Raw genomic sequence first — 26,813 nt, 5'->3', positions numbered from 1 at the left:
CGATTCGAGCGCCCAATCGTTGCCAAATTTGCATTCTTTAAGGATAAAATAACGGTTAAAAGACTCGCTGGCACGAAAACAGGCATGAATGATCAGTTCCCGAAGGAATAGGCTAAAAGGGAAACGTGTAGCTCTTGTAGTCGATGAACTGTACATTGACAACCAACTGTCCCGAGACACCAAGACTACACCATGGCTATTCTAAATAATACAAAGTTCCCATAGAGGAGTCGAATAATGGAACACCCACTACTACCAATGGTAGGAATTGTAATAAAAAACAGGAAAACAATCAAATACAACAATTGATAAAGAAATAAACTACAAATACACTGTACCATTCATGATAGGGAATGTTGTAAAATGATTAGTATTCAACTTTCTATGTATAGTGTTTATAAATAGATACAAGTCAGAATTAGAATAAAAATAAAAATAAAAAGGACTGGGGGGAGGAGGGAGGCGAAATATACTTCTCCCATGGGCAAAGAAACTCAAAAGGGGTGATGATGTTAATTAACAATACTTTTTTTCCAAATGTGCAAATTGTCCAAGCAGATCCGCAAGATAGATGGATTTTTGTAAATATGTTATTGGACCATAAACAGATTTGGCTCATTCATTTATATGGTCCAAATAATGATGATCCACGCTTCTTTGAAAATATATGTAATAATTTATCAAGCCTACAAGCAATACAAGACTCTATTATTATGTTGGGAGATTATAATAGGGTTTTAAATACCTCAATGGATTGTAAAGGAAATCAAATGACAAACTATCCCCCTCATGCACTTAAGGAAATCACAAATATATTGGATATGTTGGAACTAGTGGATATATGGAGGCTTAAATATCCTGACTTAGTGAGATATATGGCGGAGACTCAATCAAGCTAGTTGTCTTGACTACTTACTGTATGTCATTCTCGCTGGCACCAAAAGTTAAAGAAAAGTGTTGATAGGGGACAGAATGCGGTCGGACCATCACTCTTACAGAAATTTAGTGAAAGCCTATTGGATGACAACTTGTTTTTAACCAGGACAGAATAATTTATAACTGACTTTTTCCAACATAACATAGGCACAGCAGATCCCCTTATTGTATTGGACACTTTTAAATGTGCCTTTAGGGACTATGTAATTCAATACTCATCTGTAAAACAAAATCAATTTAGGTCAGAAGAGTTCATATTAACAAAGGAAAGAGAGGGACTAAGAGTACAGATAGATATCAATAAAAACTGTACCATAGAGGCACAGAATAAGTTAGAGGAAAAACAATAAGAACTGGAAGAACTTATTCAAGAAAGATCAAGTGTAATATATTATAAAAAATTAAGAGAACTGGATGGAATATGGGGTAAAATGCACCAAATAATTTTTTCATCTTCAACATAAAAATGCTACAAAAAATGATTTACTGAAACTTGTTACAAAGAATGGAGTCACCCATAATTCACCAAACGATATTTTGAAAGCAGAGTACTTTAAGCATATGTTTTCGTTTCAGTTTCCTCCATCTCCACTAAGCAAGTTAATTGTAAGGATATTTTTTATATTAATAATGTAAAATTAACAGCTTTACAGAAACACTCATGTGTTTTTGACATGGACGATACATTGGAGATAATATAAGACAAGTACTGGAAACAATAAGACACTATGAAAAATGTGGAAACCAGCTGACTTTGAAAAGGCTTTTGATAAAATACGACTGGAATTAATATATAAATGCCTAGAATATTTCAGTTTTGGAGAATCTCTTATACAATGGGTTAAAGTTATGTATATTAACCCTAGGTGAAAAAATAGTAAATAATGGCTACTTCTCAGAAAGTATTAAACTGTCAAGAGGAGTAAAACAAGGTTGTCCACTATGGGCATATCTATTTACTATGGCCAAGGAAATGTTAGCTATTAAAATCAGATCCAACAATAATATCAAGGGGTTAGAAATCCAGGGCTCAAAAACAAAGGTGTCATTGGACGATGGACGATACATTGATGATTCATGTTTTCTTTTAAATCCACAATTTGGATCCCTCCATAGCCTCATAGAGGATCTTGATACTTTTTCTAACCTCTCTGGATTATAACCAAATTATGATAAATGTATTATGATAATATTACGTATTGGACCACCAAAAAATAGAACTTTTACATTACTGTGTAGTTTACCAATAAAATGGTCTGACAGTGAAGTGGACATACTCAGTATTCATATCCCAAAAGAAAGAAATGATCTCACTACAATACATTTTAATAGAAAGTTAGCAAAAATAGATCAGCTCTTGCTACCATGGAAAGGAAATACCTGTCTATTTGTGGAAAAATCACCCTGATTAGCTCTTTAATCATATCCCAGTTTACATATTAGCTTATGGCCCTGCCTACACCTAACAACTTGTTTTTTTAATTATATTGTCACACTCTGGCTCTGGGGACTTTATATGTTGAGTCAGGGTGTGTAGATTCTGTGTGTTTATGTGCTGTGTTTTGAGTGTCTAGTTGTTCTATGTCTAGGTTGGCCTGAGTGACTCCCAATCAGAGGCAACGAGTGTCAGCTGTTTGCTGGTTGTCTCTGATTGGGAGCCATATTTAAACTGTCGGTTTTCCTTTGTGTTTTGTGGGTTCTTGTTTCAAGTTGGTTGTGTTATACCGTGTACTGTCACGTTTCCGTCTTTTGTTGTTTTGTTCGCGTTTCGCTCAATAAATGAGTATGTTTGCCTGCAACGCTGCGCCTTGGTCCTCATCTTTGGTAGACGACCGTGACAGAAGAACCCACCAAAACTGGACCAAGCAGCGAGTCGAGGAGCCATTGCCAGGGAGATCCCTAGCAGATCTCCGTGGCAGCCTCGACTGGGTCAAGCCGAGGGAGGAGCAGAGAGAGTGGACGTGGGAACAATGGAGGAAGAGCCTCGACTGGGTCAAGCCCATTGAGGAGCTGAATAGCGGGGAGTTGGAAGCAGAGGAGTGAGAGTTGGGCGAGAAATATAGAGGCCTGGCCCACGGGGAGGAGAGAACCCCAGAAAATTTTTAGGGGGGGGCTCACGACGTGGACGACGGGGCAGCAAGAGGCCGCGATGGAGCGGTCCAGCGGGTGTGCAGAGGAGGCCGCCAGGTTAAGGGGGCCACTGGTCACAGAGGAGAGGGGAAAATGTGGAGGCACGGCGAGAGGTACTGGGGTGTGTTACCAGTCCGGTCCGGCCCGTTCCTGATCCCTGCGTAGAGCCAGTGGTGTGTGTCCCCAGTACGGTCCGGCCTGTTCCTGTTCCTCGCATCGAGCCTGTGGTGCGTGTCGTCAGCCCGGCCCGGCCTGTTCCTGCTCCCCGCACCGAGCCTATGGTGCGCTTCGTCAGCCCTGTCCGGCCTGTTCCTGCTCCCCGCACCAGGTCTGTGGTGCGTTTCGTCAGCCCTGTCCGGCCTGTTCCTGCTCTCCGCACCAAGTCTGTGGTGCGCGTCGCCAGCCCAGTCCGGCCCATTCCTGCTCCCCGCACCAAGTCTGTGGTGCGTTTCGTCAGCCCTGTCCGGCCCGCTCCTGCGCTCCACACCAGGCCAGTGGTGTGCGTCGTCAGTCCGGTGAGGCCCGTCCGGCCCACGCATCAAGCCTGGGGTGCGCATCGTCAGCCAGGTCCGGTCCGTTCCTGCCTCACGCGCCAAGCCAGGGGGTGCGCGTCGTCAGTCCGGGTGCCTGATCAGGTACTGGTCAGCTGCTCCACAACGGAGCTTAAGCAATCCGCTCCATCGATGTCCAGTCCTGATCCAGTCAGCGGGTCAGACCCGGACCAGGGGCGCTACGGGAGGATTATGGAGGGGTGGTGGTCAAGCCCGGAGCCGGAGCCGCCTCCGAGGAGGAATGCCCACCCAGCCCTCCCCTGTTTGGGGTTTTTGTTGAGGCGCGGTCGCAGTCCGCGCCTTTGGGGGGGGGTACTGTCACACTCTGGCTCTGGGGACTTTATATGTTGAGTCAGGGTGTGTAGATTCCGTGTGTTTATGTGCTGTGTTTTGAGTGTCTAGTTGTTCTATGTCTAGGTTGGCCTGAGTGACTCCCAATCAGAGGCAACGAGTGTCAGCTGTTTGCTGGTTGTCTCTGATTGGGAGCCATATTTAAACTGTCGGTTTTCCTTTGTGTTTTGTGGGTTCTTGTTTCAAGTTGGTTGTGTTATACCGTGTACTGTCACGTTTCCGTCTTTTGTTGTTTTGTTCGCGTTTCGCTCAATAAATGAGTATGTTTGCCTGCAACGCTGCGCCTTGGTCCTCATCTTTGGTAGACGACCGTGACATATATAAGCAAAACATATTTTATTTTATTTGGAATGGCAAGCCAGACAAAATTTTATGGGCCTATTTTTATAATGAATATGAATTCGGAGGGCAGAAATTATAAAAATGTTAAGCATTAGATCTCTCACTAAAGGCTTCAGTCATACATTGGTTCTCTAGCAGAATAGTAAGAATTGCTCACCCCGAGTTCAAGAATTGCCTTTTTCCCTTTACTCTTTGTAAATGATATCATAAATAGGACTGGTGGAGTTGTCACGAATGCAGCTAACAAAAATATATGGAAATGTCTATTCCATCCAAAATTACAACCAACAAATTGCAGCATTATGGCAAAAATGGAAGAGGCAAGTGGAAGAGGGAGAACGTAAGAAACTTGTATGTCGGCTCTGCATTAAAGACCAAAATTGGTTAAATAAAAAAGTATACCAGTTTCATTTCAGGACCAAAACATTTTCAGCTGTGCCAAACAGATTGCAAAATAGTTAGGAAGAGATGTTCTAATGTCCATTGCTCTTGTTTCTTGGCCAAGCAGGTCTCTTCTTCTTATGGGTGTCCTTTAGTAGTGGTTTCTTTGCAGGAATTCGACCATGAAGGCCTGATTCACACAGACCCCTCTGAACAGTTGATGTTTAGATGTGTCTGTGACTTGAACTCTGTGAAGCATTTATTTGGGCTGCAATTTCTGAGGCTGGTAACTCTAATGAACTTATCCTCTGCAGCAGAGGTAACTCTGGGTCTTCCATTCCTGTGGCGGTCCTCATGAGAGCCAGTTTCATCATAGCGCTTGATGGTTTTTGCGACTGCACTTTAAGAAACATTCAAAGTTCTTGAAATGTTCCCTATTGACTGACCTTCATCTCTTAAAGTTATGATGAACTGTCGTTTATTTTTGCTTATTTGAGCTGTTAAGAAGGAAATAAATTCCACAAATTAACTTTTAAGAAGGCACACCTGTTAATTGAAATGCATTCCAGGTGACTACCTCATGAAGCTGGTTGAGAGAATGCCAAGAGTCTGCAAATCTGTCATCAAGGCAAAGGGTGGCTATTTGAAGAATCTCAAATATAAAACACTTTTTTGGTTACCACATGATTCCATATGTGTTATTTCATAGTGTTCATGTCTTCACTATTATTCTACAATACCTTTGACTGGTATTGTAAGTGTTCAGACACTTTGCTATGAGACTCGAAATTGAGCTCAGGTACATCGTGTTTCCACTGATCATCCTTAAGATGTTTCTACATCTTGAAAGGAGTCCACCTTTGGTAAATTCAATTGATTGGACATGATTTGGAAAGGCACACAATTGTCTATAAAAGGTCCCACACTTAACATTGCATGTCAGAGCAAAAACCATGGCATGAGGTCGAAGGAATTGTCCTCAGAGCTCAGGACAGAATTGTGTCGTGGCACAGATTTGGGGAAGTACCAAAACATTTCTGCAGCATTGAAGGCCCCAAGAACATGTGCCCTCCATCATTCTTAAATGGAAGAAGTTTGGAACCACAAAGACACTTCCTAGAGATGGCTGACCAGCAAAACTGGCCTTTATGGTAGAGTGGCCAGACGGAAGCCACTCCTCAGTAAAAGGCACATGACAGCCCACTTGGAGTTTGCCAAAAGGCACCTAAAGACTCTCAGATCAAAGTTTGAGAGGACCTATAGAGAAGAATGGGAGAAACTCCCAAATACTGATGTGCCAAGCTTGTAGCATCATACCCAAAAAGACTTGAGGCTGTACTTGCTGCCAAAGGTGCTTCAACAAAGTACTGAGTAAAGGTTCTGAATACTTATGTAAATGTTATATTTCAGGGTTTTTAAAAATATAAATTAGCAAACATTTCTAAAAACCTGTTTTTGCTTTGTCATTATGGGGTATTGTGTGTAGATTAATAATGGGAAAAACAATAATTTTAGAATAAGGCTGTAACGTAACGAAAGGTGGGAAACGTCAAGGGGTCTGAATACTTTCCAAAGGCAATGTATGGGGGATACAACCATCCCAGCTCTGCAGATTTTGCTGCGAAGATATAGAATATTCAGATCATTTGTTTAAGTACTCATAACATATGGTAGCTTGTTTTTGGTGGGTTCAGTATTTGCTGAAGAATTGCAACATTTACCTGGAATTAACTCTGCAAGTTGGAAACGCCAACTCTGCAAATAGCACTGATGGGTGATCTGAAAAGTAATAGTCAACCGATCAAAAATATAATAATACCCATAGCAAAAAATAGTATCTTTAATTGACAATCTGTATAAACTATGAGAATAGAAAGGTTAATAAGTTTTGTGAAACAGCACAGCACAGTTGAAAAATATACTGTATGGTAAATAGAAATAGAGATAGATATGTGGTGTTTCGTGGTTTTGGTGTCTTCACTGTTGTTCTAAAGTTTAGAAAATAGTGGAAATGGGGAAAAACCCTTGAATTAATAGGTGTTCTAAAACTTTTGACCGGGAGTGTATATCATGTGATGTTTTATTTTGACAGGGAGTCAATGCTGAGTCCTAAAAGTTATACTTTTGAATCATCTGTCCATAGAACAATCTTCCAAGGGTCTTTTATGATCTTCCGGGTGCTTTTTGGCCAATTTGAGGACATGGGTCCCATTTATGCCTGTTGAAAACCAAACATTGCATTCCACCGTAAGAACCTCATACCAACAAAGAAGCGCGGTAGACCTGGACAACTTGCCTTAATAGGAACCATTAATTCTGCTCTGTATCAGAGAATTCTACCGGAGAATGTCAGGCCATCCGTCTGTGAGCTGAAGCTGAAGCGCAGCTGGGTCATGCAGCAAGACAATCCAAAACACACAATCAAGTCTACATGAAAATGGCTAGAAAGCAACACATTTGACGTTTTGAAATGGCCTAGTCAAAGTCCAGACCTAATCCCAATTTGAGATATTGTGGCAGGACTTGAAACGAGCAGTTCATGCTTGAAAACCCACAAATATCGCTGGGTTAAAGCGGTTCTACCTGCAAGAGTGGGCCAAAACTCCTCCACAGCGTTGTGAGAGACTGATCAACAACTACAGGAAACATTTGGTTGCAGTCATTGCAGCTAAAGATGGCACAACCAGTTATAGAGTGTAAGGGGGAAATTACTTTTTTAACGTGTGATGTGTGTATATTAACATGTGGTGTGTATTAATGTGTGATGTGTGTATATTAACATATACACACATTGTTGGGGCGGCAGGTAGCTTAGTGGTTAAGCGCGTTGTGCCAGTAACCGAAAGGTCACTGGTTCTAATCCCCGAGCCGACTAGGTGAAAAATCTGTCGATGTGCCCTTGAGCAAGGCACTTGACCATAATTGCTCCTGTAAGTCGCTATGGATAAGAGCGTCTGTAAAATGTAAAATAGATGGGGATGAAGGATGGGACTAAAAACAAACAAAAGATAACTAATGTAGTGTATACTGTGTCCGATTAAAACAAAACTACTATTCATGAATACAGAACTTGGTTTTACGTGGATTACTTGACGCGGTTAGCTTTAAAAGCTAGGACTGCTATTTCTTGTCCCGGAATCCCGCTTAACAGACAGGTTGAAGCCTGCTTGGCAGAGACACTAAGCTGCTAGCCATCAAGCTAACGAAGTTGGTACCAGATGAGTTTTGCAATGGAGCCCTCTGTGTCTGGAAAAATAAATGAATGGTTCCAGCGCTGTAGGAGCTGTATCTATTACGCTTTGTTTCGAGACAAACTGGATCACTCGGAGTTCCAATGAGGCAATTGCCGAGGATTATAGGCTTGAGGTTGCTTCCTTGATCACGCAGATTGCCAGTCTACGTAAGAAACTGGGGGAAATGCAGAATGGAATGTTTACATTTTCTACGCCGGAGGCTGGATGGTGTTCGCGCTTGTTGGATGCATCTCCACCTTGTAGTTTGTCATTATGCAACTGGCTGGTGTTGCCCGGAGATCTCCCATCTGATAGCGGAGTCGAAAGAGCACAGCATGAGGAGAAAGGCAATCAATGATGGTCGCATGTCACGAGCCGTGGAAGCCGAAGACAGCAACCTTCTGCAAAGCAGTCGACACTCCCAACGAGAGGCCCGGAGTGGATACAAACAACGAACAGTTTCGCTGTTCTGGAGCCTGATCTTCCTGCACCTTTGTCGCTGGGGGTGCATGTGCCTGTGTCTGCAACACAAAGTCGATGTCAGCAACCTTCCGTCCCTGCTTTGGATCGAGCAGGGCTTCTCCATCTGTCGGAGGCCTGTGCCGGGAGCAACGGGCTCAAGTTATCCTGCCTCTCGCCCGTCCATAAAGGACCTCCGAATCCTGTGACGCGTGGGAGTGGGCGGATTTTCTCGTCCTTCTCGCCAGCCGTGATTTTGGGCAGTTCTATGGTAAGAAATGTGACAGTTCCTGGTGCAAAAACAATGTCCTATCCAGGAACTTGAGTAAATGACATTACTAAGCTGCTCCCAAATTGACAATTTTGATACCTTTTGGGAACAATACACGTTTTATAAGGAGGATGGAATCCACCCAAATCATTTGGGTTCCTGGATCCTTTCACAGCATTATAAGGCTGTGTTGAGACAATGACTTATCAATGACCCAAGCCCAGTTCAGCTAATACCTACCATTGTGACGCAGAGTTGTAATAATGCTTCAGCAAATGTACATTACACCAGGGGTGTCGGGAGACACAATATAAGTAACCTAATTTATGTCCCTCTAACTGCCCTGAATGCCTCTGCTGATCCTACAGCTATTGTATGCAGTAATCATGAGCATATGAACCAGATTTATACTGTTAGCACTGAGCCGGTGTGCCCTATGAGGAAGTCCACTGTGTGCAGCTCACCCTGCACTAACATAAAAAACATGAGCACATCCCAGTAAAGCAATAAAAACAAGTAAGCATCCCAGAAGAAAAGTGCTCAAAATAGCCCAAGTTAACATATGTAGCTTAAGAAACAAGGTTCATGAAATCAATAATTTGCTGGTAACAGATTTGTCTTTGTATTTGTATTTATTATGGCAGCAGCTACTCTTCCTGGGGTCCAGCAAAATTAAGGCAGTTCGTACAATTTTAAAAATGTTACAATACATTCACAGATTTCACAACACACTGTGTGCCCTCAGGCCCCTACTCCACCACTACCACATATCTACTGTACAAAAAACCATGTGTACGTGTGTGTATAGTGCATATGTTATTGTGTGTGTGTGTATGCATGTGTCTGTGCCTATGTTTGTTTTGCTTCACTGTATCTGTTTTGAAAATGTGATTCTACTACTTGCATCAGTTACCTGATGTGGAATAGAGTTCCATGTAGTCATGGCTCTATTTAGTACTGTGCACCTCCCATAGTCTGTTCTGGACTTGGGGAATTTGAAGAGACCTCATGTGGCATGTCTTGTGGGGTATGCATGGGAGTCTGAGCTGTGTGCTAGTCATTTAAACAGACAGCTCTGTGCTTTCAACATGTCAATAGCTCTCACAAATACAAGTAGTGATGAAGTCAATCTTTCCTCCACTTTTAGCCAGTAGAGATTGACATGCCCTCTGTGTACATCCAGCTGTGCTGCATTCTTCTGAGCCAATTGCAGTTTTCCTAAGTCCCTCTTTGTGGCACCTGACCACACGACTGAACAGTAGTCCAGGTGCGACAAAACTAGAGCCTGTAGTACCTGCCTTGTTGATAGTGCTGTTAAGAAGGTAGAGCAGCGCTTTATTATGGACAGACTTCTCCCCATTTTAGCTACTGTTGTATCAATATGTTTTGACCATGACAGTTTACAATCCTGGGTTACTCCAAGCAGTTTAGTCACCTCAACTTGCTCAATTTCCATATTATTTATCACACTCACTTTACGGAATTCAAAATTACAACTCTTGTCTTTCATAATTTGGTCAGATATAATTGAATGTGTAGTGTCAGTGTTTGTTGCTGGCATGTCATGCCTAAGTTTGCTAATTTTGCCAATGAAAAACATTAGTAGTTGGCAATATCAGTTGGTTTTGTAGTTTGCCTTTTTTCCCAACATTTCATTTAAGGTGCGCCAAAGCTTTTTACTATCATTCTTTATGTAATTTATCTTTGTTTCATAGTGTAGTTTCTTCTTCTTTTTTTTAAGTTTAGTCGCATGATTTCTCAATTTGCAGTACGTTTGCCAATCGGTTGTGCAGACAGACTTATTTGCCATTCCTTTTGCCTCATCCCTCTCAACCAAACACTTTTTCAATTACTCATCAATCCACAGGGATCTAAAAGTTTTTACAGTCATTTTCTTAAAGGGTGCATGCTTATTGGTAATTGGGATAAGCAATTTCATAAATGTGTCAAGTGCAACGTCTGTTTGCTCCTCATTAAACACAGCGGACCAACAAATGTTATTTTACATCAACAACATAAAAATCACTACAAAAATATTGTATGACCTCATATTAGGCCCAGATTTTGGAACTTTGTTTTTCCTAGATACAGTGGGGAGAACAAGTATTTGATACACTGCCGATTTTGTAGGTTTTTCTACTTACAAAGCATGTAGAGGTCTATACTTTTTATCATAGGTACACTTCAACTGTGAGAGACGGAATCAAAAATCCAGAAAATCACATTGAATGATTTTTAAGTAATTCATTTGCATTTTGTTGCATGACATAAGTATTTGATACTGAAAAGCAGAACTTAATATTTGGTACAGAAACCTTTGTTTGCAATTACAGAGATCATACGTTTCCTGTAGGTCTTGACCAGGTTTGCACACACTGCAGCAGGTTTCCTCCATACAGACCTTCTCCAGATCCTTCAGGTTTCGGGGCTGTCGCTGGGCAACTCGAACCTTCAGCTCCCTCCACAGATTTTCTATGGGATTGCACAGGGCGGGGTTCAGACCCGGGGCCCCGAGCTTAATGATGAGCTTGGAGGGTACTATGGTGTTGAAGGCTGAGCTGTAGTGAATGAACGCTGTCAAATGGCTCTCTAGCAATGACCAGCAACTAACTTGACAGAGCTTGAAGAGGTTTTAAAAAAAATAATGTGCAAATATTGTACAATACAGGTGTGGAAAGTTCTTACAGACTTATCCAACAAGACGCACAGCTGTAATTGCTGCCAAAGGTGTTTCTAATATGTATTGACTCAGGGGGTTGACTACTTGAAGTCAGAAGTTTACATCCACTTAGGTTGGAGTCATTAAAACTCGTTTTTCAACCACTCCACTAATATCTTTTTAACAAACAATAGTTTTGGCAAGTCGGTTAGGACATCTACTTTGTGCATGACACAAGTAATATTTCCAACAATTGTTTACAGACAGATTATTTCACTTATAATTCACTGTATCACAATTCCAGTGGGTCAGAAGTTTACATACACTAAGTTGACTGTGCCTTTAAACAGCTTGGGAAATTCCAGAATGATGTCATGGCTTTAGAAGCTTCTGATAAGCTAATTTCCATAATTTGAGTCAATTGGAGGTGTACCTGTGGATGTATTTTAAGGCCTACCTTCAAACTCAGTGCCTCTTTGCTTGACATCATGGGAAAATCTAAAGAAATCAGCCAAGACCTCAGAAACAATAATTGTAGACCTCCACAAGTCTGGTTCATCCTTGGGAGCAATTTCCAAACGCCTGAAGGTACCACGTTCATCTGTACAAACAATAGTACACAAGTATAAACACCATGGGACCACGAAGCCATCATACCGCTCAGGAAGGAGAGGCGTTCTGTCTCCTAGAGATGAACGTAATTTGGTGCGAAAAGTGCAAAAAATTGAGAAATGTCCTCTGGTCTGATGAAACAAAAATAGAACTGTTTGGCCATAATGACTATCGTTTGGTTAGGAGAAAAAGGGGGGTTGCTTGCAAGCCGAAGCACACCATCCCAACCGTGAAGAACGGGGGTGGCAGCATCATGCTGTGGGGGTGCTTTGCTGCAGGAGGGACTGGTGCACTTCACAAAATACATGGCATCATGAGGAAGGAAAATTATGTGGATATATTGAAGCAACATCTCAAGACATCAGTCAGGAAGTTAAAGCTTGGTCACAAATGGGTCTTCCAAATGGACAATGAACCCAAGCATACTGTACTTCCAAAGTTGCGGCAAAATGGCTTAAGGACAACAAAGTCAAGGTATTGGAGTGGCTACAAACCTGACTCAGTTACACCAGCTCTATCAGGATGAATGGGCCAGAATTCACCCAACTTATTATGGGAAGCTTGTGGAAGGCTACCCGAAACGTTTGACCCAAGTTAAACAATTTAAAGGCAATGCTACCAAATACTAATTGAGTGTATGTAAACTTCTTGCCCACTGGGAATGTGATGAAAGAAATAAAAGCTGAAAGAAATCACTTTCTACTAGTATTCTGACATTTCACATTCTTAAAATAAAGTGGTGATCCTAACTGACCTAAGACAGGGAATTTTTACTAGGATTAAATGTCAGGAATTGTGAAAAACTGAGTTTAAATGTATTTGGCTAAGGTGTACGTAAACTTACGACTTCAACTGTATATCCCTATTCTGAAATGCCCCAGAGTCTGCTACACCGCTAAGCAAGGGGCACCACCAAGCAAGCGGCACCATGAAGGAAATTCTTTAGGGAAACCTGTTTCAGTCTTCCAGAGATTTGCGACTGGGATGGAGGTTCACCTTCCAGCAGGACAATGACCCTAAGCATACTGCTAAAGCAACACTTAAATGGTTTAAGGGGAAACATTTAAATGTATTGGAATGGCCTAGTCAAAGCCCAGACCTCAATCCAATTGAGAATCTGTGGTATGACTTAAAGATTGCTGTACACCAGCGGAACCCATCCAACTTGAAGGAGCTGGAGAGGTGTTGCCTTGAAGAATGGGCAAAAATCCCAGTGGCTAGATGTGCCAAGCTTATAGAGACATACTCCAAGAGACTTGCAGCTGTAATTGCTGCAAAAGGTGGAGAGTACTCTCTCTGTACTTTGCTCCCCTGATCCTGACTAGTGTCCCAGTCCCTGCCGCTGAAAAACATCCCCACTGCATGATGCTGCCACCACCATGCTTCACTGTAGGGATGGTGCCAGGTTTCCTCCAGACTTGACGCTTGGCATTCAGGCCAAAGAGTTCAATCTTGGTTTCATCAGACCAGAAAATCTTATTTCTCATGGTCTGAGAGTCCTTTAGGTGCCTTTTGGCAAAATCCAAGCGGGCTGTCATGTGCCTTTTACTGAGGATTGGCTTCCGTCTGGCCACTCAACCATAAAGGACTGATTGGTGGAGTGCTGCAGAGATGGTTGTCCTTCTGGAAGGTTCTCCCATCTCCACTGAGGAACTCTGGAGCTCTGTCAGAGTGACCATCAGGTTATTGGACCTTCAATGCTGCAGAAATGTTTTGGTACCCTTCCCCAGATCTGTACCTAGACATAATCCTGTCACGGAGCTCTACGGACAATTCCTTCGACCTCATGGCTTGCTTTTTGCTCTGACATGCACTGTCAACTGTGGGACATTATTGTTGTATAGCACACTATATTACTTATACAACTAATATAAGGACAGGACATGAGACGGGAGTAGAAATTAACGTGGGCATTGTTTTAATGCGTTTCACCGGAAGAACATTCCAAGCATTTCAATGTAGGTAAGCAAGGGGGTTACAGGTGCCCTAAAGGGACAAAACTAGAATATCAATACACAACAAATATATAGACAGGTGTTTGCCTTTCCAAATCATGTCCAATCAATTGAATTTACCACAGGTGGACTCCGATCAAGTTGTAGAAACATCTCAAGGATTATCAATGGAAACAGGATGCACCTGAGCTCAATTTCGAGTCTCATACTTATGTAAATAAGGTATTTTAGTTTTTTAATTTGTATACATTTGCTCAAATTTATAAAAAACTGTTTTCCCTTTGACATTATGGGGTATTGTGTGTATATTGATGAAGAAAAACTGTATTTAATCAATTTTAGAATAAGTCTAACGTAACAAAATGTGGAAAAAGGAAACGCCTGAATACTTTCCGAATGCACTGTACCGCCAACAGCGCAAGAAAAAAAAGAAAAAAAAGACTGCAAGCCTTTATCGTTGGTTTTTCTACAGAAATGTATTGTGATTAACTAGGAATGCCTTGAAGCTCGTGATCGACCAGTTGGTGACCACTGTATTAGAGATACCAAAAGAAAAACACTGATCAAATCAAATCAAATTGTATATGTCACATGCGCCGAATACAACAGGTGTAGACCTTACAACAATGCTTACTTACAAGCCTATAACAATCAATGCAGTTTTAAGAAAAATAGGTGTTAAGTAAAAATAATTAAAGAGCAGCAGTAAAATAAAATAACAGTAGGGAGGCTATATACAGGGGGTACTGGTACAGAGTCAGTGTGCGGTGGCACCGGTTAGTCAAGGTAATTGAGGTAATATGTACATGTGGGTAGAGTTAAAGTGACTATACATAGATAAGAAACATAGTAGCAGCAGCGTAAAAGAGGGGGGTGGGGTGGGGTGGGGTGGGACAATGCAAATAGTCCGGGTAGCCATGATTAGCTGTTAAGCAGTCTTATGGCTTGGGAGTTAGAAGCTGTTAAGAAGCCTTTTGGACCTAGACTTTGCACACCGGTACCGCTTGCCGTGCAGTAGCAGAGAGAACATTCTATGGCTAGGGTGGCTGGAGTATTTGACAATTTTTGACACTGCCTGGTATAGAGGTACTGTATGGCAGGAAGCTTGGCCCCAGTGATGTACTGGTCCACACGCACTACCCTCTGTAGTGCCTTGAGGTCGGAGGCCGAGCAGTTGCCATACCAGGTGGTGATGCAACCAGTCAGGATGCTCTCGATGGTGCAGCTGCATAACTTTTTGAGGATCTGAGGACCCATGCCAAATATTTTCAGTCTCCTGAGGGGGAATAGGCTTTGTTGTGCTCTCTTCACGACTGTCTTGGTGTGTTTGGACCATGATAGTTTGTTGTTGATGTGGACACCAAGGAACTTGAAGCTCTCAACCATTTCCACTACAGCCCCGTCGATGCTCAGTCCTCTTTTTTACCCTGTAGTGCACAATCATCTCCTTTGTCTTGATCACGTTGAGGGAGAGTTCGTCATCCTGGCACCACAAGGCCAGGTCTCTGATCTCCTCCCTATACGCTGTCTCATCTTGTCGGTGATCAGGCCTACCACTGTTGTGTTGTCGGCAAACTTAATGATGGTGCTGGAGTCATGCCTGGGCATGCAGTCATGGGTGAACAGGGAGTACAGGAGGGGACTGAGCACGTACCCCTTAGGGGCCCCCGTGTTGAGGATCAGCGTGGCAGATGTATTGTTACCTACCCTTACCACCTGGGGGCGGCCCGTCAGAAAGTCCAGGATCCAGTTGCAGAGGGAGGTGTTCAGTCCTAGGGTCCTTAGATTAGTGATGAGCTTTGAGGTCACTATGGTGTTGAACACTGAGCGGTATGCAAATCGGAGTGGGTCTAGGGTTTCTGGGATAATGGTGTTGATGTGAGCCATGACCAGCCTTTCAAAGCACTTCATGGCTACAGATGTGAGTGCTACGGGTCGGTAGTCATTTAGGCAGGTTACCTTAATGTTCTTGGGCACAGGGACTATGGTGGAATGCTTGAAACATGTTGGCATTACCAACTCAGTCAGGGACTGCTTGAAAATTTCAGTGAAGAATCTTTCCAGTTGGCCAGCGCATGCTCGGAGTACACGTCCTGGTAATCCGTCTGGCCCTGCGGCCTTGTGAATGTTGACCTGTATAAAGGTCTTACTCACATCGGATATGGAGAGCGTGATCACACAGTCGTCCGGAACAGCTGATGCTCTCATGCATGCTTCAGTGTTGCTTGCCTCGAAGTGAGCATAGAAGTAATTTAGCTTGTCTTGTAGGCTTGTTTCACTGGGCATTTCGCGGCTGTGCTTCCCTTTGTAGTCTGTAATAGTTTGCAAGCCCTGCCACATCCGATGAGCGTCGGAGCCGGTGTAATATGATTCAATCTTAGTCCTGTATTGACGCTTTGCTTGTTTGATGGTTCGTTGGAGGGATTTCTTATAAGCGCCCTGATTAGAGTCCCGCTCCTTGAAAGCGGAAGCTCTACCCTTTAGCTCAATGCGGATGTTGCCTGTTAACCATGGCTTCTGGTTGGGGTATGTACGTATGGTCACTGTGGAGACGACGTCATCGATGCACTTATTGATGAAGCCAGTGACTGATGTGGTGTACTCCTCAATGCCATCGAAAGAATCAAGGAACATATTCCAGTCTGTGCTAGCAAAACTGTCCTGTAGCTTAGCATATGACCACTTCTTTATTGACCAAATCACTGGTGCTTCCTGCTTTCGTTTTTGCTTTTAAGCAGGAATCAGGAGGATAGAATTATGATCAGATTTGCCAAATGGAGGGCGAGGGAGAGCTTTGTATGCGTCTCTGTTTGTGGAGGAAAGGTGGTCTAGAGTTTATTTTTCCTCTTGTTGCATATTTAACATACTGGTAGAAATTTGGTAAAACAGATGTACGTTTCCCTGCATTAAAGTCCCCGGTCACTAGGATTAGCGTTTTCCTGTTTGCTTATGGCATTATACAGAGTGCGGTCTTAGTGCCAGCATCGGTTTGTGGTGGTAAATAGACAGCTATGAAAAATATAGATGAAAACTCTCTTGGTAAATAGTGTGTTCTACAGCTTATCATGAGATACTCTACCTCAGGCGAGCAAGACCTCGAGACTATTCGATTTCGTGCACCAGCTGTTGTTTACAAATATACACAGACCACCACCTCTTGTCTTACCGGAGGCAGCTGTTCTATCTTGCCGATAACGCGTATATCCCACCAGCTGTATGTTAACCATGACGTCGTTTAGCAACGACTTGGTGAAACATAAGATATTACAGTTTTTAATGTCCCGTTGGTAGAATATCCGTGATCGTAGTTCGTCTATTTTGTTATCCAATGATTGTACGTTGGCTAATAGGACTGATTGTAGAGGCAGATTACCCACTCGCCGTCGAATCCTTACAAGGCACCCCGACCTACGTCCCCGATATCTCTGTCTGTTTCTCATGCGAATGACAGGGATTTGGGCCTTGACGGGTGTCTGAAGAAAATCCTTTGCGTCCGACTCGTTAAAGAAAAAATCTTCTTCCAGTACGAGGTGATTAATCACTGTCCTGATATCCAGAAGCTCTTTTCGGTCATAAGAGACGGTGGCAGAAACATTATGTACAAAATAAGTTATAAATAACACGAAAAAACACACACAATAGCACAATTGGTTAGGAACCCATAAAACGGCAGCCAGCTCCTCCGGCGCCATTCCTACTATAATTAGGAAGAGTAAATATAAAAACGTTTATCCCCAAGGGTTTCTTCATGATGTGTATTGCGCCGATCTTTCCACTATCAGATGCATGCTGTCCCTAAACTGTCTCTAAAACTTTTCCCATCTATTTTAATTTATCTGGCAGACAAACACACCCCCTTTAAACACCTTAGAGTTAAAAAATATGTATAATATCATTGGTTCTCTATAGAACTTTCAGATCTCATTATGATGAGTAATCAGGCCTGGTCAAAGTCTAGAAAAACTGACTAGGTAGCTGTTTGGCAGCTTTTCAGGCAATTGAGAAATAGATGCACTTCCTAAATAAAGAAGCTAAATGTATCTGCTTTCTAAGTTCTATCTCAGACTCTGCTGGTGATTCATCAACATTTTGCAAACCAGTTATTGCACTGAAGCGTGGAAATTCCTCTCCTTTCCTGCCTAAGCAATTTGTGTCAGACTCTGGCATCACTACTGAGAGAAATGAGATAAGTTATGCTTTTAATCAGCGTTTTATCATCTCTGCAGGTTTTTATTTGAAATAAATGGTGGTTTAATTGACCCTGGTCAGCCAGTCGACTGCTTGCCCCTCTCCCAGCCTCTGGTTGGCTCGATGGAAGTTCTGTCAACTTCTAATAAATATTTGTTTTCATTTCACAACTTTCTACTTGTAATGTGCTAGACGCCTTGTACAAAATGTATGTAAAAAAATCCACCAAGGCTAATTTGCTTGATCCTTTCTTGCTGCAACTTTCTGCTCCTCTGATTGCAGAATCTTTAACACATATTTTTTACCGTACAATGATTTCTGGTATCATCCCCAGAGTCTGGAACACAGTCGTATACTCCCCCTTCACAAAGGTGGTGGCCCGTGTGACCTAAATCATTATCGGCCCATTTCCAATCTCTCTTGCAAAGCAAAAATTCTAGAATCCTTGTAAAATACTTAACCTTGGTCCTTCTTAACTATGAAATGTATTTTAAATGTACACAATTTAGGTTTCAGACCAGTTCATAGCTAGATCTCTGCTACTTCTTTGGTTTTAAATTATGTTCTTAATTGTCTTAATTGTTTGGATAAGAAGACCTGTCAAAAGCTTTCGATACTGTGGATCACTCATTACTTACTCAGAGGCTTTCATCAATTGACCAGAACAAGGCTGCGTGCAGCTGGTTTGAAAATTATTTAAAGGACAGAATACAGTGTGTATTTACTGAAAGTATGTATTTACTGATGGTGTTAAATCAGGTTTTCTGGACATAGTAAAGGGATCGATTCTCTGTCCGTTTTTTTCTCTCACTATTTATCTATAAAAAATACATATATAACTTTCACCTGTATGCTGATGACACTGTGGTATTGCCCCCACAGCTGACCAGGCTCTGTCAGAGCTTCAATCTGCCTTTATTGCCCTGCAGAAAGCCTTTGTTGAACTGAAATAGGTACTTAAGGCAGGTCAAATCTAGTCAAATCAAATCCAATTTTATTTGTCACATACAGTGGGGAGAACAAGTATTTGATACACTGCCGAATTTGCAGGTTTTCCTACTTAAAAAGCATGTAGAGGTCTGTAATTTTTATTATAGGTACACTTCAACTGTGAGAGACGGAATCTAAAACAAAAATCCAGAAAAACACATTGTATGATTTTTAAGTAATTCATTTGCATTTTATTGCATGACATAAGTATTTGATACATCAGAAAAGCAGAACTTAATATTTGGTACAGAAACCTTTGTTTGGAATTACAGAGATCATATATTTCCTGTAGGTCTTGACCAGGTTTGCACACATTGCAGCAGGGATTTTGGCCTGTGGGTCAGAAGTTTACATACACTCAATTAGTATTTGGTAGCATTGCCTTTAAATTGTTTAACTTGGGTCAAACGTTTTGGGTAGCCTTCCACAAGCTTCCCACAATAAGTTGGGTGGATTTTGGCCCATTCCTCCTGACACAGCTTGTGTAGCTGAGTCAGGTTTGTAGGCCTCCTTGCTCGCACATGCTTTTTCAGTTCTGCCCACACATTTTCTATAGGATTCCAATTCCAATTCCTTGACTTTGTTGTCCTTAAGCCATTGTGCCACAAATTTGGAAGTATGCTTGGGGTCATTGTCCATTTGGAGGACCCATTTGTGACCAAGCTTTAACTTCCTGACTGATGTCTTGAGATGTTGTTCCAATTTTCCTTCCTCGTGATCCCATCTGTTTTGTGAAGTGCACCAGTCCCTCCTGCAGCAAAGCACCCCCACAGCATGATGCTGCCACCCCCGTGCATCACGGTTGGGATGTTGTTCTTCGGCTTGCAAGCCAACCCCTTTTTCCTCCAAACATAACGATGGTCATTATGTCCAAACAGTTCTATTTTTGTTTCATCAGATCATAGGACATTTCTCCAAAAAGTACGATCTTTGTCCCCATGTGCAGTTGCAAACAGTAGTCTGGCTTTTTTTATGGAGCAGTGGCTTCTTCCTTGCTGAGCAGCCTTTCAGGTTATGTCAATATAGGACTCGTTTTACTGTGGATATAAATAATTTTGTATCTGTTTCCTCCAGCATCTTCACAAGGTCCTTTGCTGTTGTTCTGGGATTGATTTGAACTTTTCGCACCAAACTACGTTATTCTCTAGGAGACAGAACGTGTCTCCTTCCTGAGCGGTATGACAGCTGCATGGTCCCATTGTGTTTATACTTGCGTACTATTGTTTGTACAGATGAATGTGGTACCTTCAGGCGTTTGGAAATTGCTCCCAATGATGAACCAGACTTGTGGAGGTCTACAATTTTTTTTCTGAGGTCTTGGCTGATTTCTTTTGATTTTACCATGATGTAAAGCAAAAAGGCACTGAGTTTGAAGGTAGGCCTTGAAATACATCCACAGGTACACCTCCAATTGACTCAAATTATGTCAATTAGCCTATCAGAAGCCTAAATTAGCCTAAAGACATGACATCATTTTCTGGAATTTTCAAAGCTGTTTAAAGGCACAGTCAACTTACTGTACTTCTGATCCACTGGAATTGTGATATAGTGAATTATAAGTGAAATAATCTGTCTGTAAACAATTATTGGGAAAATTACGTGTGTCGTGCAAAAGTAGATGTCCTAACCGAAACTCTAGTTAGCTAACAAGAAAATTGTGGAGTGGTTGAAAAACTAGTTTTAATGACTCCAACCTAAGTGTATGTAAACTTCTGACTTCAACTGTATATGGACAAGCAATGAACTGGACTATACAATAGAATATTAGAATACAGTATATACATATGAGCTGAGTAGTGCAAGATATGTAAACATTATTAAAGTGACCCGTGATTTCAATAGGCAGCAGCAGCCTCTAATGTGCTAGTGATGGCTATTTAAAAGTCTGATGCCCTGGAGATAGAAGCTGTTTTTCATTCTCTCGGTCCCAGCTTGATGCACCTGTACTGACTTCACCTTCTGGATGATAGCAGGGTGAACAGGCAGTGGCTTGAGTGGATGATGTCGTTGAATTTCTTTTTGGCCTTCCTGTGACATCGGGTGCTGTATGTGTCCTGAAGGGTGGGTAGCTTGCCCCCGGTAATGCGTTTGACAGACCGCACCACCCTCTGGAGGGCCCTGCGGTTGCGGGAAGTAAGGTTGCCATGCCAGGTGATGATACAGCCCGACAGGATGCTCTCAATTGTGCATCTGTAAAAGTTTGTGAGGGTTTTAGGTGCCAAGTCAAATTTCTTTAGCCTCTTGAGGTTGAAGAGGCTCTGTTGCACCTTCTTCACCACACTGTCTGCGTGTGTGGACCATTTCAGTTTGTCATTGATGTGTACACCAAGGAACCTGAAGCTTTCCATCTTCTCCACTACGGTCCCGTCGATGTGGATAGGGGGGTGCACCCTCTGCTGTTTCCTGAAGTCCACGATCATCTCCTTTGTTTTGTTAACGTTGAGTGAGAGGTTATTTTCCTGGCACCACACTCCGAGAGCCCTCACCTCCTCCCTGTAGGCTGTCCCATCATTGTTGGTAATCAAGCCTACTACTGTTGTGTTGTCTGCAAACTTGATGATTGAGTTGGAGGTGTGCTTGGCCACGCAGTCATGGGTGAACAGGGAGTACAGGAGGTGGCAGAGCACACACCCTTGTGGGGCCCCAGTGTTGAGGATCAGCGAAGTGGAGATGTTGTTTCCTACCTTCACCACCTGGGGGCGGCCCGTCAGGAAGTCCAGGACCCAGTTGCACAGGGCGGGGTTCAGACCCTCGAGTTTAATGATGAGCTTGGAGGGGACTATGGTGTTGAATGCTGAGCTATAGTCAATGAACAGCAATCTTACATATGTATTCCTCTTGTCCAGATGGGATAGGGCAGTGTGCAGTGTGATGGCGTTTGTATCGTCTGTGGATCTATTGGGCCGGTAAGCAAATTGAAGTGGGTCTAGGGTGACATGTAAGGTAGAGGTTATATGATCCTTGACTAGTCTCTCAAAGCACTTCATGATGACAGAGGTGAGTGCTACAGGGCGATAGTCATTTAGTTCAGTTACCTTTGCTTTCTTGGGTACAGGAACAATGGTGGCCATCTTGAAGCATGTGGGGACAGCAGACTGGGAAAAGGGGCGAAGAAGGTGTTTAGCTTGTCTGGAAGCGAGACGTCGGTGTCGGCGACGTGGCTGGTTTTCCTTTTGTAGTCTGTGATTGTCTTTAGACCCTTCCACATACGTCTCGTGTCTGAGCCGTTGAATTGCGACTCCACTTTGTCTCTATACTGATGTTTTGGTAGTTAAATTTTCTTGCGGAGTGAGTAGCTACACTGTTTGTATTCTGCCATATTCCCAGTCACCTTGCCATGGTTAAATACAGTGATTCATTCTTTCAGTTTTGCACGAATGCTGCCATCTATCCATGTTTTCTGGTTAGGGTAGGTTTTAATAGTCACTTTGGGCAGAACATCACCTATACAGTTCCTGATAAACTCAGTCACCATTTCAGTGTATTCATCTAAATTATTTTCGCAAGCTACCCGGAACATATCCCAGTCCGCGTGATCAAAACAATCTTGAAGCGTGGATTCCGATTGGTCAGACCAGCGTTGAATAGTCCTTAGCATGGATACTTCCTGTTTGAGTTTTGCCTATAGGAAGGGAGGAGCAAAATGGAGTTGTGGTCAGATTTGCTGAAAGGAGGGCGGGGCCTTATAACCATCCCGGAAGTTCGAATAGCAATGGTTGAGGATTTTAGCAGCCTGAGTACAACAGTCGATATGTTGATAGAACTTTGGCAGCCTAGTCCTCAAATTTGTTTTGTTAAAATCCCCTGCTACAATAAATGCAGCCTCAGGATATGTGGTTTCCAGTTTGCATAAAGTCCAGTGAAGTTCTTTGAGGGCCGTCGTGGTATCGACTCCAGACCAAAGGACACATTTCCAACAGTCTAATGTCCATTGCTCGTGTTTCTTGTCCCAAGCAGGTCTCTTCTTATTGGTGTCCTTTAGTAGTGGTTTCTTTGCAGCAATTCGACCATGAAGGCCTGATTCACACAGTCCCCTCTGAACAGTTGATGTTGAGATGTGTCTGTGACTTGAACTCTGTGAAGCATTTATTTGGGCTGCAATTTCTGATTCTGGTAACTCTAATGAACTTATCGTCTGCAGCAGAGGCACACTACCGTTCAAAGGTTTGGGGTCACTTAGAAATGTCCTTGTTTTTGAAAGAAATGCAATTTTTTTGTCCATTAAAATAACATAAAATTGATCAGAAATACAGTTTAGACATTTTTAATGTTGTAAATGGCTATTGTAGCTGGAAGCGGCTGATTTTTAATGGAATATCTACATAAGCGTACAGAGGCCCATTATCAGAAACCATCAGTCCTGTGTTCCAATGGCATGTTGTGTTTGCTAATCCAAGTTTATCATTTTAAAAAGGCTAATTGATCATTAGAAAACCATTTTGCAACTATGTTAGCACAGCTGAAAACTGTTGTGCTGATTAAAGAAGCAATAAAACTGGCCTTCTTGAGACTAGTTGAGTATCTGGAGCATCAGCAATTGTGGGTTCGATTACAGGCTCAAAATGGTCAGAAACAAAGAACTTTCTTCTGAAACTCGTCAGTTTATTCTTGTTCTGAGAAATGAAGGCTATTCCATGCGAGAAATCACCAAGAAACGTAAGATCTCGTACAACACTGTGTACTACTCCCTTCACAGAACAGTGCAAACAGGCTCTAAACAGAATAGAAAGAGGAGTGGGAGGCCCCAGTGCACAACTGAGCAAGAGGACAAATACATTATAGTGTCTAGTTTGAAAAACAGGCGCCTCACAGGTCCTCAACTGGCAGCTTCATTAAATAGTACCCGCAAAACACCAGTCTCAACGTCAACAGTGAAGAGGCGACTCCGGGATGCTGACCTTCTAGGCAGAGTTGCAAAGAAAAAGCCATATCTCAGACTGGCCAATAAAAATTAAAGATTAAGATGGGCAGTCTGAGATATGGCTTTTTCTTTGCAACTCTGCCTAGAAGGTCAGACTAGACACTCTAATGTATTTGTCCTCTTGCTCAGTTCATTTTGAAACCGTGTGTGGCTGTGGGTGTTTGAGTGGGAGAGACACAACCACTAAAAGCACAGCCCACTTCATTATTGACGCATTGTTCCGACAACTTCAAAGCGGGTTCACAAGAGTCTGTTGCGTTCGCCAGGCAAACATTTTGCAACGTTCATTATAAAACATATTAAGTGTTTTTTTTATCCACAACAGGAAAACAAGAACACATACGAGTTTTAAGAACTATGTTGGAAAAATACCCTTTTTCGTAAAGCACAAGATTAATGACAAATAGGTCACTAAGGCATTTTGTCACCAGCTTTAGCTGTTTCTGGATGGATAATGTTACTGTGACAAGAAAGGTAAAATATAAAAAGCTTATATACGATATGAGATGGGGGGAAATAACACCCACTGTGTGTGTGTGTGTGTGTGTGTGCTTGTTTACAGGCCTGCCTCACACAGGAACTGCATCACAGAGACTTGTGCCCTGCAGTGGCGCGTGGGACCCTGGTCACAGTGCACTGCCACCTGCGGTCGCCATGGTTTCCAGTCACGCCATGTGACCTGTGCCCACCGCCGCAGTGGCAAGCCTGCCCGTGAGCACCACTGTACATGGAGGCCTCGTCCTCCCAGTTGGCAACGATGCAACATCCTGTCCTGTGGAAGAGGTGAGTCATACAGGCTGTAAACTCACATGCCGATTACTACATAAAAAAAAAAAAGTATTTAAAAAGGAAAAGCCCTGCACACAATCATGCAAATTCACAATATTTACAATTCCAACACAATAAAAATATGCAATTTAAGGAAAGTAAACATAAAAAATATGATCATGAAAAACGAACACATTCCTCAGTAAAAAAAAATAATCATCAACCAGCTGTCTGAACTGTTTGAATCAACGTTATTTCCACATCATTTAAACAAAACAATTCAATGCGATGACGTTGAACCAATGTGGAAAACTGATTGGATTGTATTTTTTATTTCACGTTGAATTCATGTTAGTTGACAACTCAACCAAATGTAAATCAAAACTAGACGTTATAATGACTGCTGTACCCAGTGGGATCGAACTTTAGAGAATTCTAGATATCATTCCACAAGTAAGATTTACAGTACCTAACTCGTGGAGACCGAAGGGATGTCCAGAGTTAGCCATCCTTGTGGTCGGGTCTGGTGACTCGTATGCCTGTAATTTAACAATTAAGTAAGACATGGTGGAAGTTTGCACAAGAGGGCTTTATAAACAAAAAGAGAGCAGTGCATTGATCTACAAGACTTAAGAGAGGGCCAGCCCGTAATAAACCGTAGTGCGCTATGATAAACTGCGTCCAATGGCTTCAGTACAGTGCCAGCTGCATTCCTATAGACCCCCTGGTCCACCCTTGCAACTCTGGTCCTAGAGTGCCACAGGCACTTCATGTTTTTATTTAGAAGACCAGGTGTGTTGAATTTAGGCAATCACTGAACTGGTCAATTAGCTCAGTTGGTCAGGTGTGGTGCCTAGTTTGAACAAAATCCTGCAGTGTCTGCGGCACTCCAGGAACAGGGTTGCCTACTCCTGATGTAGACGATATCGCCACAGTCTAAAGCCGGAATGAATGTTCACTGAATGATTTGTGTTTTAAATACAATGTACAAAAATATAAACGCAACACGCAACAATTTCAAAGATTTTACTGAGTTACAGTTCAATAGTCAATTGGGTCGGCAGGTAGCTTAGTGGGTAAGAGCGTTGTGCCAGTAACCGAAACGTCGCTGGTTCTAATCCCCGAGCCGACTAGGTGAAAAATCTGTCGATGTACCCTTAAGCAAGGCACTTAACCCTAGTTGCTCTGGATAAGAGTGTCTGCTAAATGACGTAAATGTAAGTCAGTCATGACTGGGATTACAAATATGAGTCTGTTGGTCACAGATACCTTTAAAAAACGTGTGGTGTGACCACCATTTTCCTCATGACGACGTGAATATGTCTGGTCTGATACAAGCAGGTAAAGACATGTTTAAGGTCGTTAAAAATATGTGTAAAAAACTATATCCATGACATTGCAAAAGACCTCAGCCTGACGAAATTGCAACCACTTTGGGAAGTTTCATGAAACTGAAAATGTCACAACCATGGCCCACCAAACATAAAAACCTTTGTTCACCTTTGTAAAATTTGCATGATGACTTTCACTAAAATTATCTCACTTCACTTATCTTCACTTTCTCCCTTTGTGTGTGCCAACAGGCGAGTGTCGGGACAGTACCAGGTATTGTGAGAAGGTTCGGCAGCTGGAGCTCTGTTCCCTGCTCCAGTTCAAGACCCGCTGCTGCCAGTCCTGCCGAGACATCTGAAGGAAAGGAAGTGACAGGTGGATAGACAATTATTGTTAAACCATGGACTGCCACACAGATTAGCGAACAGTATTGTTTAATACCACTGGCTATTCTACTATAGGTTCATTATTTAAAGCCACACTCCTTAATTTGTACATATCCTCAGAGTGGGCCACCAAACAACATTTTGCAAATATATCCCATTACATTTTCATATTCAAACAGTACTTAGTTTACAGTATATGTGTATACATATGTAGTTCTGAAGGAATTATTTTTTATTTGAGTTTTTAAAACACGATTTGAAGAGATTTGTTCTCCGATGACAACAAAAAGAAGCAACATGGTTAGATACAGTGCATTCGGAAAGTATTCAGACCCCTTAACTTTTTCC

General features: G+C 42.3%; 1 protein-coding gene across 1 annotated transcript in view; it reads left to right on the top strand.

The window, feature by feature from the left end:
* Positions 1-26,568, top strand: part of LOC121572447 (ADAMTS-like protein 1) — a 32,901-nt gene extending 6,333 nt beyond the window's left edge. The window contains exons 2-3 of the mRNA XM_041884521.1: positions 24,542-24,762; positions 26,331-26,568. Of these exons, the coding sequence (XP_041740455.1) occupies positions 24,542-24,762; positions 26,331-26,437 (328 nt within the window). The 3' untranslated portion in view covers positions 26,438-26,568. The remainder of the gene's footprint in view (positions 1-24,541; positions 24,763-26,330) is intronic.
* Positions 26,569-26,813: the final 245 nt, after the last annotated feature.

The sequence above is a fragment of the Coregonus clupeaformis genome, chromosome 8, assembly GCF_020615455.1.
Source record: "Coregonus clupeaformis isolate EN_2021a chromosome 8, ASM2061545v1, whole genome shotgun sequence".
NCBI classification, from domain to species: Eukaryota; Metazoa; Chordata; class Actinopteri; order Salmoniformes; family Salmonidae; genus Coregonus; species Coregonus clupeaformis.
The sequence above is the reverse complement of the archived record's forward strand: the minus strand, read 5'-3'. Positions and strand labels throughout refer to the sequence as shown.